This window comes from Heloderma suspectum, chromosome 2 (genome assembly GCF_057233095.1).
Source record: "Heloderma suspectum isolate Gila_16-S chromosome 2, 16-S_ref, whole genome shotgun sequence".
Classification (NCBI taxonomy): Eukaryota; Metazoa; Chordata; class Lepidosauria; order Squamata; family Helodermatidae; genus Heloderma; species Heloderma suspectum.
The window spans coordinates 236542220-236560945 of NC_139459.1; the positions used below are offsets into that span (position 1 = coordinate 236542220).

Below are 18726 nucleotides of genomic sequence, written 5' to 3' on the forward strand. Positions count from 1 at the left end.
CAGGGAGAGGGTCGCTTCTGTTTCTCACCCCAGAATACATCAGCATCCTTTCCTGTTCCTGCATGTATCATCCCCGCCCCCCAGCACCTGTTTGGCTGTGATGGCTGGGGAAAGTTTTCGAAGCAGGAGGAGAAGCAAGGAGACTAAGGAGGTGATAACAAAGAATTGGGCAGAGGAAAGAGAAGAAATGAAAGTGAGAGGAATTGGAATGGAGAGTTAAACTTCTTCTCTTTGTGGTGTGCCTCCTTCACTCACCAGAATTTCTAGATTTTATTAACCTGCAACCCAGTGAACTTTTTTTTTAGTCATGTCCTATGTCAGCTAATGTATCCAGACATATATGTACTTATTTTTATTCATTTATTATTACATTTCTATCCCACCTTTTTTCCTCTGTGAGGAGCCCAAGGCAGCGTACATAATCCTTTTCCTCTCCATTTTATCCTCACAACAACAACCCTGTGAAATAGGTTGGGCTGAGAGTCTGTGCCTGGCCCAAAGTCACCCGTTGAGCTTCCATGGCTGAGTGGGGACCAGAACCCGGATTTTCCAACTCCCAGTCCAGCGCTCTAGCCACTACACCATGCTGGCTCTTATGACCACTGATTGTTCCATGACTAACAATGTTATTTTATTTATTTATTTATTTATTTATTTATTTATTTATTTATTTATTTATTGCATTTATACCCTGCCTTTTTTCCTCTTGCAAGGAACCCAAGGCGGCTTACATTATCCCCCTCCTCTCCATTTTATCCTCACAACAACAACCCTGTGAGGTGGGTTGGGCTGAGAGTCTGTGACTGGCCCAAAGTCACCCAGTGAGCTTCCATGGCCGAGTGGGGACTAGAACCTGGATCTCCCAGCTCCTAGTCCAACACTCTTGCCACTACAACTCTGGCTGTGCTTGTAGCATTCATTTGCTGGGTCACAGCTGCTAATCTTCAGCAGTGATTTCCAGCACATTGCAATAAAATGTCTAGCAGGCATGGGGATGACTTCTTGCTATCAATATCATCCATGATTAATGATGTAAACAGGACTCCTGGATGGTATAGACAGCTAATGTGAGCAAGATGTGACAAACTGCAGTCTTGCAGAGTCTTCTGAAAGTAAGAAAGAAGAGATAGCTGTCATAATCAGACAAGTTCCATCACTAATCTGACATTGAAATATAGGATGTCTATGGAGAAATGTAATAGGAGTTGGGCAGATACGGGGTGATCCTTCCTGTTGTTCATTTCCAGCTTGTGGTGGACATAAGGTTAATTGTGCCCCAATTAGCTCGGCTCATTGCACCTAATGGACCAATCCTCTTAAATGTATGCATATTATTCATGGAGGTGCTCTTGGGCAATTGCCAATTAGCTCAGCTAGTCCAACTGGAAGGAGCAAAGGTCTAGGGAAGTGGGATGGAAGTCGAGGAAAATACTTCTTGTGCTGGATAGAAAGATTAACTTCTCCCAAAACCACAGTAGAAAGTTTGTTTCTAAACCCTGGAATATCAACAATTGATAGTGAAATCACTGGACTCTATAATGTTATCTGGTGTAAAATATATTTTACAGGAGATTATGTAGTCATGGCAGTCTACTTTGATCTAAGCCGAAGGATGGGCTACTTCACTATTCAGACTTATATCCCCTGCACGCTCATTGTAGTGCTATCCTGGGTCTCTTTTTGGATCAATAAGGATGCTGTTCCAGCCAGAACTTCTTTAGGTAGGTTATTGCTTCTTTCTCTTCTAATTGTTTGTGTTCCTTCCTAATGCACTCTTAAATCTGCACTGGATTATGGCCGTTACCATTTATGACATCCAAAATGTCATAAATCTAGAAGATTGTTTAGAAACCCTTTTTCCCATTAAATCCTCTAACCTAATTGAGCCCCAGCTACAAAACAGTGGCATCCCACTGTAAAACTGGAACACCTATTTCATTTGATCTGATATTTTATCCCTTGCCTTAACCAAAATCATTTCCAAGATGGCTATAAACTACCATGATGTTTCAGTACAATTAAAATCACATGCTTGCTCTCTATGCCTAGATTTTTCCATTCATGAAATTGTGTCACTGACTTTTGCCTAGCTCCATAACATGAAAAGCACAGGCAACATATGATATTTGTCTGGAGCAATGAAACAGCTGAAGCTGATGTACTACAGCCTCATCTTTGGCTGAAATGGGAAATTCAGCTCTTTTAGTTCAGGCGCTACATGTTGCCCTGTATATTATAAACCTTGCCATTTACAATCCTGTGACACTTCGTTCTTATATATGCCAGAGGAGATTCGAGTGAGATGTTTACACGGACCAGTGGTCATACATAGATCTTAAATGAAAGAGGGCTATTTGGAAGCTCAGTTAATCAATATGTGTAAATGCTTTGGAGAGGCGAGGAGAGAGAGGCAGCACTCTCAAAGGCCCAGGGGCATTATTATGATGTATTGCTTACCTTGTGCTGAAGCACTGAGACCCCTGCTTGTGTTTCTCACAGGAATTTCACAGATATAGATCATGGTTTATACACAAACACCTCTGCCAGCCTTAGTCAGCTGCATTGCTGATTATTATAAATCCCACAAATCTCAGGAACAACCCATAGGGGCTTCCTGTTAGGAATGTTAATCTGGAATTAAACAGTAAGGGGATTCACCTGAGCACTTTCATATGTGGAAAGCATGAATGAGGGGCTCATAGGGTTGTGCTGGCTAGCCCTGCCCTGGCAAGCATGCACAATAAACCTGTGCTGAATATTTCTCCCCTCCTTTTTTTGGCAATTCTTGGAGGGAGAGGGGGAAACAAAGATGCCTGCAAAGGAAGTTGGGGATGGGGAGAACCTTGATAGTTTGTCACTGGGGGCAATGGAGGGCAGAGATGTCTGTTTACCTCATTAAGTTACAAGGTGCCCACATGGTCTTCTCTCCCTCTCCCTCTCTCTTTACTTTTAAAATGCCCCACATGTGCTCATGGCAGTGCTGGGCTCTTATTACATAGCCTTGTATTCTGGCAGCCCTTCCTAAAATGCCCATGTGGCCACACGGCATCATGTGCTCACACGGGCATTCCAGAAAGGGCTGCCGGAATGCAGGCTTCTGTGAGAATATAGGTTACTGTGAATGTATGGGGCAGGGGGCGTCAAATGTTTTTTTTTTTTTAAGAGATAAAAGTCTACTAGGCCACTTCATGCACTTATTAAGGTAAGCACGCACCCTTGCCCCTCCCTCACTGCCCTACAATGAATCGCTTTATCGAAGGTCTCCCCCTCCCCATGAAAAAGGCAGAAAAAATCATACCTCTTTTGCAGGTAGTGAAGAATTTCACAAAAGTAGGAGGCAGGATTCGGCACAGCACTAGTGTACATTGGCTGTGTGTTTGGCAGCAGCATGAGGAGGCCCTATGCATGTCCTGACATAACCACATAGGACGCCTCCATGCTTTCAAGAGAAACTCCAGTTCTTCATGCAGTGCACAATACTGGATATTATTCTTTTGATTCAGAAGAGAAATGTGGCCTGAAACCTCATATCAGATGTGTTTATTATTAGAATTATGCTAATTCTATCAGAAGTTGTCGTGATGCAATTCTGCCATTGTCAGTCCAATTCCATGTGTAAACTGGATCAGAAGTGTTAAAAGATGCTTGTGACAAGAGGTGTTTTTTTTTTTTTTCAAAAGCAGTTCATGTAATTAAGAACGCACATTGTGAAACAGAAGGGATACCCAGCTATCGACATGCTATTTACGCCTTTGAAGTCTGGATTTTCACCCTAAATAAATGAAAATAAGGCTTCAGTCCAAAGCATTGCAGACAATATTCCACTTGTGCATGGAAACTTTTCAGCCCCCCACCCAGCTATGAATAGAGTCTTCTGCAGAGTTCTTTCCAAAATCCCCTAAGTTTGGGGGTCCACCCAAGTGGCACCCTGTGAGGCCAAAAGGCTACCATGAGGAGAAAATATGCCTCATATGTATGCACAGAACCACTTTCTGCTGATGGTGGATCTCCACCATTTTATTTATCTGCCTAACAGATAAATTATATTGTGAAATATATCCTTGTTTCCTCAAAACAAAGCACTCCCATGTTTGCAGTAAGATTTCGTATACGTGGTATAAGTAGGTTCAACTAATTTGCCCCTAAATAGATACCTTCATGACTGTGAACTCTCATTTCAGAAACAAAAAAGAATTATGGGTTACATTCATGGAGTTCTACCTCCTCCCAAACTCTCCTGTATTGCTTTTCAGTAGTCTCATTCTATATGAGGTCATATGCACACTAACATGGCAGTAAACCCCATCATAGTCAAATGACCTTGGTTCTTTGGTGTAGCACACATGATCAGATTGCCTGATCATTCTTCAGAACCAGCTACTATGTGACAAATGACAAAATAATGGCCCCATCCTGCCATGTGTGTGTGTGTGTGTGTGTGTGTATCTGTGGGGGGGGGGAGGACAGTTTTGCTTCCACTCCTTTGCCAGAGTAGAGCACGGGTCTGAGGGGTGATGCCAAGCTAACCAATGGCCTTATGCCAGTCAGCCAATAGGGAGGCAACACAAGTACGCCTATTTATTTAAGGGGGTCACACCTCCTTTGTGGTCTCAGTCTGAAGCAGAGGCCAACTTCCAGACAGAGCAGGATCAGCTGGTTACAGGATGAAGCCAATGAGGAATTAGGGGGCTCTTTTTTCTGGTTGGATAAGGGAAGGATGCTTTTTGGCCAACTCAGCACTGCTGAAGGATTGAGATATATTTAGTTTGACTGGTTTGGACTAGGACACCATAACTGAATTAGGTCACAACAGTCAAGTTCAGTGGGAGTCACAGGGGAGGAAGAGCTCAAGATACACCAGTGAACATCCTAAAGCATTGTAATGGTTTAAGGAGGCTTATGGAAACCGACTTTTCACCATTTACAGAGTGGAATTGGAATAATAAGGCTCTTTTGGCCCTGATGGCCTCAATAACTCCAAGGCTCACTAGTGCCCTGCTCCCATCCCGGTAGTTCCGGGACCTCTTCCAGGACCATTAAAATGTGTGAGTTTTGAGAGCAAAGGCTGTTTTAAGGACTGAGCTAATGCTTTGAGCTGAGGTGTATTCACCTGAGCAAGGCAGAAAGCAAGATACATTTTTTCCTCACCTTGGTAGCAGGTAACCCACACCAAGAAAGGAGAAAGCCTGTCCGCGAATTAGTTATGCCATTGCAGATCGATTAGTGTATTTAATAAAAGTATGACCCTTAGTTCAATATATTTGCTGCATCTTGTGTCTTCATTTGAGGGTGTGGGGACAATGAGGGTTGTCACCTTAAGTAGTAATATATTTTCTGAACATTTTTGTCCCCTTACTAGGTATTACAACTGTCCTGACAATGACCACTCTCAGTACAATCGCTCGCAAATCTCTCCCCAAGGTCTCTTATGTGACAGCAATGGATCTCTTTGTATCAGTTTGCTTCATTTTTGTGTTTTCTGCACTGGTGGAGTATGGGACTCTCCATTATTTTGTCAGTAACAGAAAGCCAAGCAAGGATAAAGACAAAAAGAAGAAAAACCCTGTATGTATTTTGTTGCAATGCAAAGTGATACCCTTGTTGTAATTACACTTTTGAGAAGGGAAAGCTTTGTTATTTTGTGGAAGGTTTGCTTGATGACCAGGCAAGGGAAGGGGAGGGGAGGGGAGGGAACTACTGATCACATTATGCTATTTATGCTCTCACCAGTCCCAAAAAGGGCAGGCTTTAAGAGCCTAACTCCTTTGGACTACCCAACATATGGAGCAGAGGGGCAGGTATCTTTTATGTGCTTTAATAGAATGCAGAATAGTTCCAGTTGGTTGGAAGTGGTGGGGGAAGTCATGACCATAGGTGTGCATTCATTGGGTTGTATCCAATGTTAGTCCTTCTTAGAGTAGACCATTGAAATGAATGGGGTTTAGGTTAGACAAACACACACTGCACACAACCCATTATTCTGCCAGCCCTAATTAGTTGTGCTCAGGTTTGAGCAGGGCATGCTGGAAACAAGCGGCTAGGTCATACTACCAATGACTCCTCCCACACAAGCATTCCACAGATTCTGAGGAGGACCTGAATGGATTTTCGTTTAAGAAGGCAGGCCTGGTGTTTCCAGGAAATGGGGCTCACTGTCTTTATGGGTTTCCCTGACCTCCCCTTCTATTAAAAGATGAAAGCAAGGAGGTTCTCTCAGGTGGGCAACCTGGGTAGTACCTCTCCTTGATGATAATACAGACCTTTTCAACCACAGAAATAAAGTGTATAAATGGCTAAGGACTGAAAGGGGATGGTAGAGTGTGCCAGTTGTTAATTTGAATTTCAAAAGATGAAATGTCTCTTCCTGTGTATCCCCCACCCCCACCCTGCTCACTTTACCAGCCTTCCCCTCTTTTTTATTGTCTTTCACTCTTCTCTCTTCTCCTTTTCTGCCATTTGCCATTATAGGGTGTTTTATTAACACAGTACAATTGTCCCTCTATTTGTAACGGTACATTTGTTAGTGAGTTCAGATGGGTTTTCCACCTACCTGGACCTCTGCTCACCTGCCTGAGGAGCTCATTGTGGTTTGAGCAACCAACCACACAAAATCCACCAACAAATGTTGATCTGACTATACAACACCTAGAACAAAGTTGATCCAACCATGTAACACCTGTTGGCTCAACTTCTCCTATCTTTTCGGTGCCAGGGAATGTTTACTTATGCAGACATTTAAAACCATTTTTACATGTTATTCTCTGACTTTTACACTCCTATCCTATGGCAGTGGGAGAGGAAGAATCCAAGGCAGAGAAACTGCCAAGTCCCAAGCCCTGCCAGGCTTGCATTTACAGGGCTGAAGATGTTGTGGAGGGTTATTTATCTGGGGTTTTATTCTTCTCCTTTCTGTCCCCCCCCCCCATTTCCTTCACAGGGTCTCAATGGGATGGAAAATAAGTACAGTTCCAGAGCTGGTATACATTTTGCCTCACTCCCAGGGTGTGTTGGAGGAACAGGAGGACTTTGGATTTGGCCTCTCCCATTTTTCCCCCAGCATGCCCCCCTTTTGCCATTATCACCATCAGAGCAAAGAGTGTGCAGCAGCAAGGGCAGCAGGGGTCTCTATGCCTGCAGTGTGAAGGCCAACCTCCTCTTCTTCTTGTGAACCTACCTCTCTGAGAATGGACAGGGGGATATGCTCTATCCTTTGGCCACCAGGATGCCCTTCCAGGGGCCATAGGATTGCACTCTTGATCATGTGGCTGATCTGCTCTTTGTCTTATTTATTTCTGTTTAACTTGTTTTGATTTTTATAAACCACTTTGAAATCATGGATGAAAGGTGGTATAGAAATATTTCAAACAGACTGAGTTTCTCTCATTTTTCTGCAACCAACCCTTCTTGTGAACTGGGATGGTGGAAGGGCAGGAACAGAGCATAAGGGTAGTGGCCTAAGGACTATTAGTCTTGAAGAGGAACAGTGTCTCTTCAAGAGTCTTTTTCTGTAATAGAGGAGTCATAATCAGAGAATTGATAACATTTGAAGTATATCATACTCTGGTTTGTCTTCAGATCATATAAACCTTTTGCCTTTTACTAAAGTTAACATTTGAATATCTGGCCCACAATGGCCAATTTTCCATACAGTGACAACCCAGGGTTTAAAAAACAAACTTAGTTACCGTGAACGAGTCAGCACGCTAATCCCTATGGCTCAAGCACTCCTGCTTGGTTCCACCTGCCAGTGGGAGTGGCTAAACAATCAAGGGATGCTCCAACTCTGGTTTCTAACTCTGGCTTTTTAAGCCAGAGTTCCATGTTCAGACATCACAACGCGGTGACTACCATGCTGGCTCATTCACAGCAACCCAAGTTTTTTGTTTTTGTTTTTTTTACTCTTGGATTATTGTGTGCAAACCAGGCCAATGTACTTTGTCTAACCCTGGAAATAGCTGAGAAAACTGCCCACAAACCACTTCACTTTCAACATATTTTAAATTGGAATTCCAAGTTTTGTAACTTAGATCCTTCTTTATTAATCACTTTAAATCCAAGTTCTTATTTAAAATTCTATCTTACATCCTTTTTCTGTTTTTTTTTTTAAAAAAACCTTGATATAGTTTAGCAAAGTATCTTTAATTTATGCTACTTTTTGTCTCCTCCCCACCCCTTTCTTCCTTTCTTTAATTTGAAAACTCTGTTTCTTTTTTTTCTGTCTACAAAACCAAAGCTTCTTCGGATGTTTTCATTCAAGGTATAATTTTTTGGTATAGAAATCCACTGCATGTGACTGCTGAATTGAACAATTAGAGCTTCAATAAAGGCTTATTAGATATTTATTCATTCTACTTAAAGCAGCCTTTCAGTGAAGTAGAATGGCTAATATTTAGAAATTAACATAAAGTTGATTCAGCAGCCCGAACACCAATTCACTACTATTTTGAACTTATGATGGGTTCAAAGGATTTTAACCTGTTTGGGTCGCATGCATGAAGAGAGCCAAGTAGTGTTATCCCAAACATCTGTGTTGCTCTCTTTATTTAGTTTTCCATGGGATCCAATCCAGTGCCACCAGCTACATCAAGAATCCACAAAAAACCCTTTTAGAACTCGGTCCTGATCCTTAATTATTCTCATTTGAAGATATGCAAACTACAAATGTATCAGAGATCTGTATTAAAATATTGGATACCATTGGAATGATCCCAATATTGTCCTTACATAAACTGTCAGAGTTTTGAAAGGGTGTAAATGCTTACATTTAATGCTGTCACTAGCTCTTCAGACACTTGTTATCCAAAGTGGCAAATACAGGTAGCTGTATAAAATATTCATCATTTTGAAATGAATATATTTAGTTCTGTGTGAATATATACATACATAGATAGATATGTCTAAATCAAAGATTAATTACAATGATCATTTTAATTATTTTTAAAAACGAGTTTCTGTCTCCAGCGTTAATTTTAACAATCCGCTGTTTTTGATCATTCATGTGTCAGCTGCTGTTTCATGCAGCATGTTTACCAAAGGGTTAAAACAGTCTCTCAGCAAAACATGAATCAAGTGATTATTATACATGTACAGCTGCTGTATACTGAGTTGGCATTACAAAGCTTTTAGCTGGTGAATAGTTGTTAATCCAGAGCTGCATGTTGTCAGGAATGCTTAGTAGCAGAGATCATTATAGAGACCCACCTAACCTATAATAAAAAATTCATCCGGTAGTACCCTGTTCCCCTTAACCAATCTTAGCTATCCATCAATGCAGAGACAACACATCAATTTTCTTTTCTTTTTCATGAACAGTGATATGGGGGAGGGGGGATGACTATGATTGTCTTCCTGTATCCAGCAGTCATTGTACAGCTGACAGGGCGAACGAATTACAGTGCTCTTCAGGCTGCAAATTAAACCCTACTGAGCTGCTGCTATTGTGTAAAATGCAAATTGAAAGTGTAAGTGTTGGGTTGTTGCTTTGAATAAGTTGACAATGAAGGGTTCATCATTATAATAACGTCCTTAAAATCTTAGGAATTCCCTCATTCGGCCATTACATACAGCAACAGATTTCCACAGACCAAATGCTAGTTGAAATAGAAGTTTGTACAACGCGCAGAACATTCATTCTTTCCTCTTCCCCTTCTTGCCATTCATTTGTCCCAGGCACCTACGATTGATATCCGTCCAAGGTCAGCTACTATTCAAATGAACAATGCCACGCACCTCCAAGAACGAGATGAAGAATATGGCTACGAATGTCTCGATGGCAAGGACTGTGCAAGTTTTTTCTGCTGCTTTGAGGATTGCCGGACAGGAGCATGGCGGCATGGGAGAATACATATCCGCATTGCCAAAATGGACTCATATGCCCGCATATTCTTTCCAACTGCCTTCTGTTTGTTTAATCTGGTTTACTGGGTGTCCTACCTTTACCTTTAAACAAGCAGAAAGTACATCAATGACATGAGCCTTATTCTTGGAATTTATTAGAAATTATGGTTTCCTGCATAAATCCACTGAAATGCCATGATCTAGTGGCTGTAGTGCAACATGCACTTGAGGAGACTTTCCTGCAAGTAGGAGCCACCCCATTCTCTTCAGTTCCAGCTTCCAGGAAATACTCTGTACATGCACCGTTACGCACACAGAGCATTCCCTGACATGGAGTGGGTCAGCCCTGGCTCATTTAAGCTCGATTGAGCTTCAGAGTTTCATGGAACATTGAACATTATAACACACTTTACCGAAGTGTGAATTCTATAGTGCCATAATAAGCCAGTAAATATCAGCCATCGTATCATTTGTCTAAGACTATGGTAAAGTTATTGTGATTTGAATGCCATCATTCTGTATTTTAAGCAATTTGATACAAACAAAATCAAGTATGCCATGGAAAGTGACCAATGAATCTGAGAAGAGCAGTGGGAGGAACTACACAAACTCTGAAAGTTTGGGTACTATAATTTCAGCTATAAATGACTACAGTTACAATTACCAAGGTAAAAATACTGTATAGTTTGTTAGCATTGACTATAAATATGTGATATCTTTGTCCTCTGTGGGCTTTTCTTTTTGGAAGAGTCATCTCTCACTTCAGATCAATGTGACTATTCTAGGGGGGAAAGTAGCTTTTCTTTACACCCAAATAAAAATAGAACTTCGGGTGCCCTCCCTAAGAGCACATGTACAAATGTGAATATTTCACTACCTTGTAGTACTTGGGTCTAGTGCATGAAGATTTTTTTTGGGGGGTGGGCAAAATAAATGGAGCGAAGGTACCATATACAGTATTGTCTTTATTTTGTAACCCTGGCTTTGCTGTTGTAGCAGAAAAAATATGGATTAAAATCCACCCTATTTTTATTTTTCTGGCAGAAATGCCTTCTCCCTCATGCATGGATAGATTGGACAGACAGACAGCACTTTTGGTAAGATGTTAGACAAGCCTTAAGACGTTGAACAAAACACCATCCATTCTATAGACAGAGCAAGTCAGTAAAACCAAGGCTAAATCTACACATAGCAGTTATACCATTATCATACCGTTATCATAACTATTGGTACACATGACACCAGTGGGCACCAATAGTTATGGTATGATAACAGTATAACTGCTATGTGTAGATGCAGCCCAATATAAATAATACCTTAGCCTATAGATTAGCTCCAGGTGTTAGCTGCTGCTTTATTCCTCACTTTCTATAGCAACTGAAACTGCAATTACTATGTACTGCAAGACTGGCTGTGGTCTTCGGAAGCATTTGTTTGCAGTGAACGGATCTTTCCCCACTCTGAATGCTGATCATTTGCACCTAGAATACTTTTGCTGAGCTGCACGATCCATCTGAATGAACCCGAGCTGAATATAGCTCTTGCTATATTTGCTTTTCACAAATACAGCACACATTTATTTTTCAGACAGATGTTGGGGCATTTTCATTTGTGCAATATACAGACTTGAAAATTAGTGCTACTTCCCCCCCCCCCGATCCCTTGATTATTATATAAAGTTTCTCCATAGCTAGCATACAACCTAGAGACAACTTCGAAACAAATGAACAAACTAACAAAAAGGAAAGAGGAAGGATTTAGCATATGCATATTAAAACAACAACAAACTCCACTTGGTTGGATCTTGAAATTAATTAAGCTAGCTACTGGTTTTAAAACACCTGTGCAATGCTCAGTTATGCAACCTTAAGCACATGTAAATATGACTGGCTTTTTTATGGTCAGAAACTGAAAATGCCATTTCATCTAAAGTAGGTTTGCAACTAGGAATGAGGAATAATCTATATGTATATTATCATTGCAGAATTAGTGACAGCCAATACAGAGATCTAAGGACCGTTTTCCAATGTCTGTATAGTTTTGGAAATAAACATGTATAGAAAGGTATAACTAACTCCTGATCATCACTTGCTCCTTGTCTAATGTATTTTAATGAAGGAAATGCACACACCCATAGATTTTTTTCCAATAAAATTGCTGCACTCAAGCTTACAGTTGTTTTTGTGCCTGGCTTCATTAAAGTAAGTGTGCGTGTGAGTGTGTGCATCTAAATTCTGGTGCATCTAAAATCTATGCGCTTTTAAATAACTTCATTTTTAGTTAATAACATTTTGTGTTGTTTTTGAATTGCTTATTTAAAAATCACTGATTAAAAGCCACTGCTTTTAATCTATCTTTTTAGGCACGTACCTAGCCTCATGCATGCAAAATTTCTCATTGAATTCACAGCAGAGCTCTTTATGTTTACAAGTGTTTGTGGAAATCATGTCCTGCAAATGTCATCACCTAATTGAGGTTCATGGTGAAAACTGAGCACGTATAGTAGCAGGCAGTGTTCGTAAAGGAAATGAGTGGCGGAAACACACAGCCAAGATCTAATGGAGAGTAAAGGGAAGATGTGTTAAGGGACTGGGGATGAAGATTCACGTTTTCTCCCCCCCACACCACCCTTTATTTTTGGTCTGATGGCTGTATCCAGCACCTCACGATCACTGAAGATGGAGCACCGTATACAAAGTCCATTTCATGCTATAGGCATGGCATATAGCTGTCACAGCATTCCCTGATAATTTGTCTCCTCTGTTTCAGTCAATCTCTTGGGACTGCCCTACTTCAGAAAAGTGATTTCAGACTCATAGGAACTGTATCCCTTGGAAACTTGTCAGTGATTCCTCAACAAGGAGACTGGTACTGCCAGACAGCTTCCCTGAAAGGGCATCACCTAATCTTTCCACTGTGCAATGTGCACAGAAAAGGGTGCCCTCCCAGTCTGTGCAAAGCAGCAACAGCACAGCCCAACAGGACTTGCTAATCCTTACCCTAATGGGAACCTGTAAGAAGTAACATTCAACTGCTATGACACAACTCCTTTTTCAGAGGGAAGGGTTTGTTTGCACTGGCATGTTTGAAATCAGCCATAGCACCTAGAACCGAGGAAGTCACGCCACACGAACAGCCTCCCAAATGCATTCACACACTTTGGTTCTGTCAAGCATATCCATCATCAACGCTACCAACCACATTGTGATTAATATCATCTTGGGCTTTAGTTGCTACTACTTCTCCAACTTTGTGAAGGAATCTGCAACTATTACCTCCCTCCCTTTATCTACATTACTCAAGTGCAGTCATGAGCCTGATAGAATACTTTTCTGATAGCCCAAAGATTTTGTTTCCATTAGGGCAGGAGCCCCACCCTGGAAAGTATTTGACTCTGAAATATCTCCCTGCTGGCCTGCCCACATTCATATTGACTCCCTCCCCTTAGCAGTTCTATGTGCTCTCCTATTCCAGGGCTTCACCTTTCCTTACACCATCAGTATGCCTTGGTTCAGCCCTACCAGTGAGCCTACTGTTTCCACATTTTATACTGCACACTGTCTATTTACAGTAGTTTCTCTTTCATTTTGCTCTCTATCATAGATAGATAGATAGATAGATAATGTATCAATGGAGCCTTCACATACAATCATTTACCTCTATGAAGGAAAATGCTGGTACTCTCCACTGAGTTTTTATGACCCACATGGCCCTTAGAATAATTTAATAGCCATGACCAGTTGGTTATAGAGAAATGGCTACATACCAGAGGGCTATGATTAGCCCCCCCTTCATGGATCATTGCCTTGTTGTGGCAAAGGGGCTTGCGTAACTCAGTGAAGCCATAAGCTATGCCGTGCAGGGCCACCCAAGACGGACAGGTCATGGCGGAGAGTTCTGACAAAATGTGGTCCACTGGAGAAGGAAATGGCAACCCACTCTAGTATTCTTGCCAAGAAAACCCCATGGAACGTATCACAAGGCTAAAGATATGATGCCGGAAGATGAGCCCCTCAGGTCGGAAGGTGGCCAATATACTACTGGGGAAGAGCAGAGGGTATTTCCAAGTAGCGCCAGAAAGAGTGAAGCGGCTGGGCCAAAACATAAATTAAAGAAGGGTGTTTTTTTTTCTATTCTTTGCTTGCTCTTGGCTGTTGAAATTTCGTAGGAGTGGTGTGGCCAACCCCCTCCCCCCCAAAAAAATGTTAAAATATAACATACATTCAAATACTAATTTAGTATGTTCTAGAAATAAACAAAAACAGATCAAACAAAAAGAACTTCTTCCAGCCTTGCTGCCAGGTAATGGGTGTATTCAGCCATGGAGAGGCTGAGCCAGTGATTCCTCTGAATAAGTGAAGCGTCTGGGCCAAAGCCGAAAGGACACTCAGCTGTGGATGTGTCTGGTGGCGAAAAGAAAGTCTGATGCTGTAAAGAACAATATTGTTTAGGAACCTGGAATGTAAGATCAATGAATCAAGGTAAGCTGGAGGTGGTCAAACATGAGATGGCAAGATTGAACATCGACATCTTGGGAATCAGTGAACTAAAATGGACAAGCATGGGCGAATTTAATTCAGGTGACCGTTATATCTACTACTGTGGGCAAGAATCCCTTAGAAGAAATGGAGTAGCACTCATAGTCAACAAAAGGGTGGGAAAAGCAGTCCAACTGAATGCAGAGTTCCAGAGAATAGCAAGGAGAGACAAGAAGGCCTTCTTAAATGAACAAGGCAAAGAAAGCGAGGAAAATAATAGAATGGGAAAGACTAGAGATCTCTTCAAGAAAATCGGAGATATCAAGGGAACATTTTGTGCAAAGATGGGCATGATCAAGGACAAAGAAGGCAGGGACCTAACAGAAGCGGATGAGATTAAGAAGTGGTGGAAAGAATACACAGAAGAACTATACAGGAAAGATCTGAATGTCTCTGATAGCCATGATAGTGCGGTCACTGAACTTGAGCTGGACATCCTAGAGAGTGAAGTCAAGTGGGCCTTGGGAAGCATTACTAACAACAAAGCTAGCGGAGATGACAGTATTCCAGCTGAGCTATTTAAAATCCTAAAAAATGATGCTGTTAAAGTGCTGCACTCAATATGCCAACAAATTTGGAACACTCAGCAGTGGCCACAAGACTGGAAAAGGTCAGGAAAAGGTCAGTTTACATTCCAATTCCAAAGAAAGGCAACGCCAAAGAGTGTTCAAACTACCGTACAATTGAAGAGTCGGACATAGGGATGTCAGAGAATTCCGCCACGGATCTTGGTGAGGCTGAATGCCAGTGCATTCGGCCCCCCGAAATCCATGGCGGAACGGTCTGCCACCCCCCAGCCCCCACGGATCCCCCCCAGGACGAGACTTACCTGGGGCGGATGTTCCGGATGGCAGTGACTCCAGTGGCAGCGGCGGCTGGTCTTCCAACCGGCTGCCACCACTACCATTTGCAGTCTGGTCGTTTCTGTTTTTGTTTTGTTTTTTACATAGATGTGATAGGCTACGTAAAGACTTACATAGCTTATCACATCTGGGTTTTAAAAAAAAAATGCGTACGCAAATGGCGGCGGCTATGGCCGCCGCCATTTGGTTCCTTATTTTTGGCCGTCTTAGTCTACGTAAATATTTACGTAGACTAAGACGGTGAAAATAAAGGGGAACGCAAATAGCGCCCGCTACACTATTTGCGTTCCCCCTTATTTTCGCTGTCTTAGTCTACGTAAATATTTACGTAGACTAAGACGGCCAAAAATAAGGAATGCAAATGGCAGCAGCCGTAGCTGCTGCCATTTGTATACGCGTTTTTTTAAAAAAACCCAGACGTGATAGGCTACGTAGCCTATCATGGCTGAATACAGGGATGCAAACGGCGGCAGCTATGGCTGTCGCCATTTGCGTCCCTGTTAGCCAGCGGCCGGATGTCTGGCTGCTGGCGGAGCCGGCCGGCAGCTCCGCGGAATCCCCACGGAGAGGAGCCGGCTGTCGGGGATTCCTGGGGGGAGGGACGGAGCGCCTCCCCCCCTTCATGAAAGATTCTGCAAAACGGTAAGTGACTTTCGTACATCCCTAGTCGGACACGACTTAACGACTGAACAACAACAATGATTAGCCACCTACAGGTCCTCACAAATCTGCTGAATGGGATGTAATATGTCAGCAATCATGAAAACAAGAAATGCCACCACAAGATCTTCACTCTTCTCTGTGTTAACAAGTCACAAGATTTAGGGCACAATCCTCTGCATGTTTAGACAGAGAAAAGGCCTACAACTCCCAGCATGCCCTAGCCAGTCTAAACACGCATAGGATTGTGCCCTTATGCAATCTCTTTAGAGCCGTGAAGTTTGGAACAGTCATGGGGATATGAAGACTATTCAGTCTTCATACAGGAAACACTGTAAAGGGTAGTTCTAGAATCAGAATGGCCTGCATGTTGCACAGCAAGGTCCAAGGTTTACGAAGGGTAAATGCGTGAAAAAGAAGTCTTTTTTTATGTGTGTGGGAAGAGCAATTCTAAGCACAGCCTGTGACAGAACAGGGTCCAGAGCATTTGGAAACACTTTTTAGTCACCTTGGGTTGGATCCAGTTTTAAGCTGGATCAACTGTGCTGCTGGACACAGACCTCCTTCCTTCCCATGGAGCCTCGGCAGCCACCTACAAATACTACACAGAGAGTCAGGATCCTGCTGAATGAGGTGAGCTGTGGTGTTGCAGGGATGGGGATCCCCCCAAATTGGGAAGGGGAACTTCCATGAGAGGAGCCCTTGCTCCTGAGGAAGTCAGATCCTGGATCCAACCCCTTGACTTCCAGAGCCTCTCGACTGTGACTAGCCCAGCACATACAGAAACTTAGAAGTGACTCCAGTAGGTCTTATTAATGTTCCAGAAGGCTGGATTTACACTGCTTCTCTTCAGGTCATCCAGCAGAAATAAACATAATCTGCAGAGGTATCCAACAATTCAAGGTACTGATTCTCCAGTGGCTTACCTGGGTTTTAGAGGCCTTTTCTCTGAGAGCCCTGAATTGGAAATCCCAATGCTTAAACTTTATTGTCTCTTTCTTGGTGAGTGGTATGATTTATTCTGAGTCAGACCAGTTCCCCCTCTAGTTCATTCTACCCTGAGCTTTAGGCTGCTTTCTGCAAGACTACCCAGCACAGCTACTGATCCTTTCTAATTTGAGACACCTGCGACACGACAACATGGGACTTCCTACATGCAAAGCATGTTCTCTGCCCACTCCAGATCAATGTATCATTCTTAGCTCCAGTACAGTTCCATTTTGGCTGAAAGTAGGATCTCCATTATTTTGAAATCTGAAGACCAAACAGAAGCATGTAGGTCAGGTTATCCATGGTCCCATACTTTTGCAGAATTCCCAATAAAATATCTCTCTGTTCCTGCTGCACACAGCCTGCTCTCTCACTCTGCACAGAAAGCCATTTAGGGAGAATGAACAATCTGGAGAGAGGGGGCTGTGGTCACAACTCTTGGCCCCACATCTACCAGCCCAGCCTATTCCCTCTACATGTTCATTTGACCTTCTGTGCAGAGCATATACTTCTTCAAGATGTTCACAGGGTCTGTACCCTCCATTATTGCAAAGTACTGCAGCATGGCAAGGCTACTACATGCACAGGTTATGTGCAGAGGTTTGGATGAATGCGTGGAGGCTGGGACAAGGCAAGAGGCTGCAAACCCAGTTCACAAATCCATTGTCCACTATCTCTAGATTGTTGTTGAAGTTATTGTGTATCCTGGAGAGGGAAGAACCACCATCCACTCCATTTCCATATGCAATGGAGAAGTGGGTGGGTGGACTGAAGAAGAATCTGGAGGAGTAGCAGAAACATGGCAGTACTTGGTTGAGTTCTTCTGGTCCTCTTTCACCTTGTAATGCTTAAGATTTTACCTGCTTAGGATGTGGCCGTGGGACAAGGACTGTGTGGTATAATAGTCTTATGTAGCGGCCTCCACCCACAGTATATATTGCATTATATGGAAAATATAACGGAGTCACCTAGCCATTTACACCCTTATTCATGTGTTATATTACATAGAAAATGCAAGCAAGAAGATCCTATAGCTTGCATTGCCATTTCTTCTCTAAGCATTGAACATGGCTAGGTTTTGAGGCTAAAAGATGACACAATTCCTGTTAGATCTGACAGTCTGACCTGTCTACGGTTTACCTTCCAACCAGATCTAACCTAATTTTCGGTTGTAGGCTATCTTTCCTATTGCAATAGAATTGTAATTCGGCAGTTTCTTACCCTTTCCTCTCCTCTATTACTCAGACATGCTTATTTGTCAAGTTGTTTACCTATATCTGTATCTGCCTATTGTCCATCAGCTAGAATAAATCTTCTGGAAACTGCAACCCTTCCCAGAATTCATATCCCATTTTCTTCTTATGCTGAAGCAAAAGGAAAAGACTGTAAGCATCTAAAAGAAATAGAATTGCAGCTTTCCATGGTAAGTCTCCTTTTGTAGGAACAAGTGTGCATTGATTTGATGGGCATATATAAGGCTGAGATGCAAAGTTGTTAGGCACATATAGGTGTGCCATGAAATCTCTTTTCCTCCTTAAGTTTGCAAATTTTCAAACATTGCATGAAATTTTACACATCACATTCCACCCATTTATTCTTGGCTAAGGTGATACTTCCTAGATCAGAAGAAAAGGACACACTATTATTGTTTCACTTTCCATTTTTCCACCAACATTTCCTCAAGTCATGGTTGGTAGGTGAGTGTGGTGTGGGAAGCTCTTTTAATTAGGGCTGAACACCACCTGGTTACAAAGCACAAATAATGAGGCGAAGTGGGTTGATTTGGAGTAGCCTCCTCGTGATACGAAGCGGATCAGAGCAGAACTGAAGCACTCTGA

The 18726-nt window shown here is 42.3% G+C and overlaps 1 protein-coding gene across 1 annotated transcript in view; it reads left to right on the forward strand.

Annotated features, from left to right (window-relative positions):
- The window catches only part of GABRG2 (gamma-aminobutyric acid type A receptor subunit gamma2), an 89611-nt gene extending 79054 nt beyond the window's left edge, over positions 1-10557 (forward strand). The window contains exons 7-9 of the mRNA XM_084829797.1: positions 1569-1721; positions 5360-5565; positions 9670-10557. Coding sequence (XP_084685923.1) covers positions 1569-1721; positions 5360-5565; positions 9670-9945 — 635 coding nt within the window. The 3' untranslated portion in view covers positions 9946-10557. The remainder of the gene's footprint in view (positions 1-1568; positions 1722-5359; positions 5566-9669) is intronic.
- The last annotated feature ends 8169 nt before the right edge of the window (positions 10558-18726 follow it).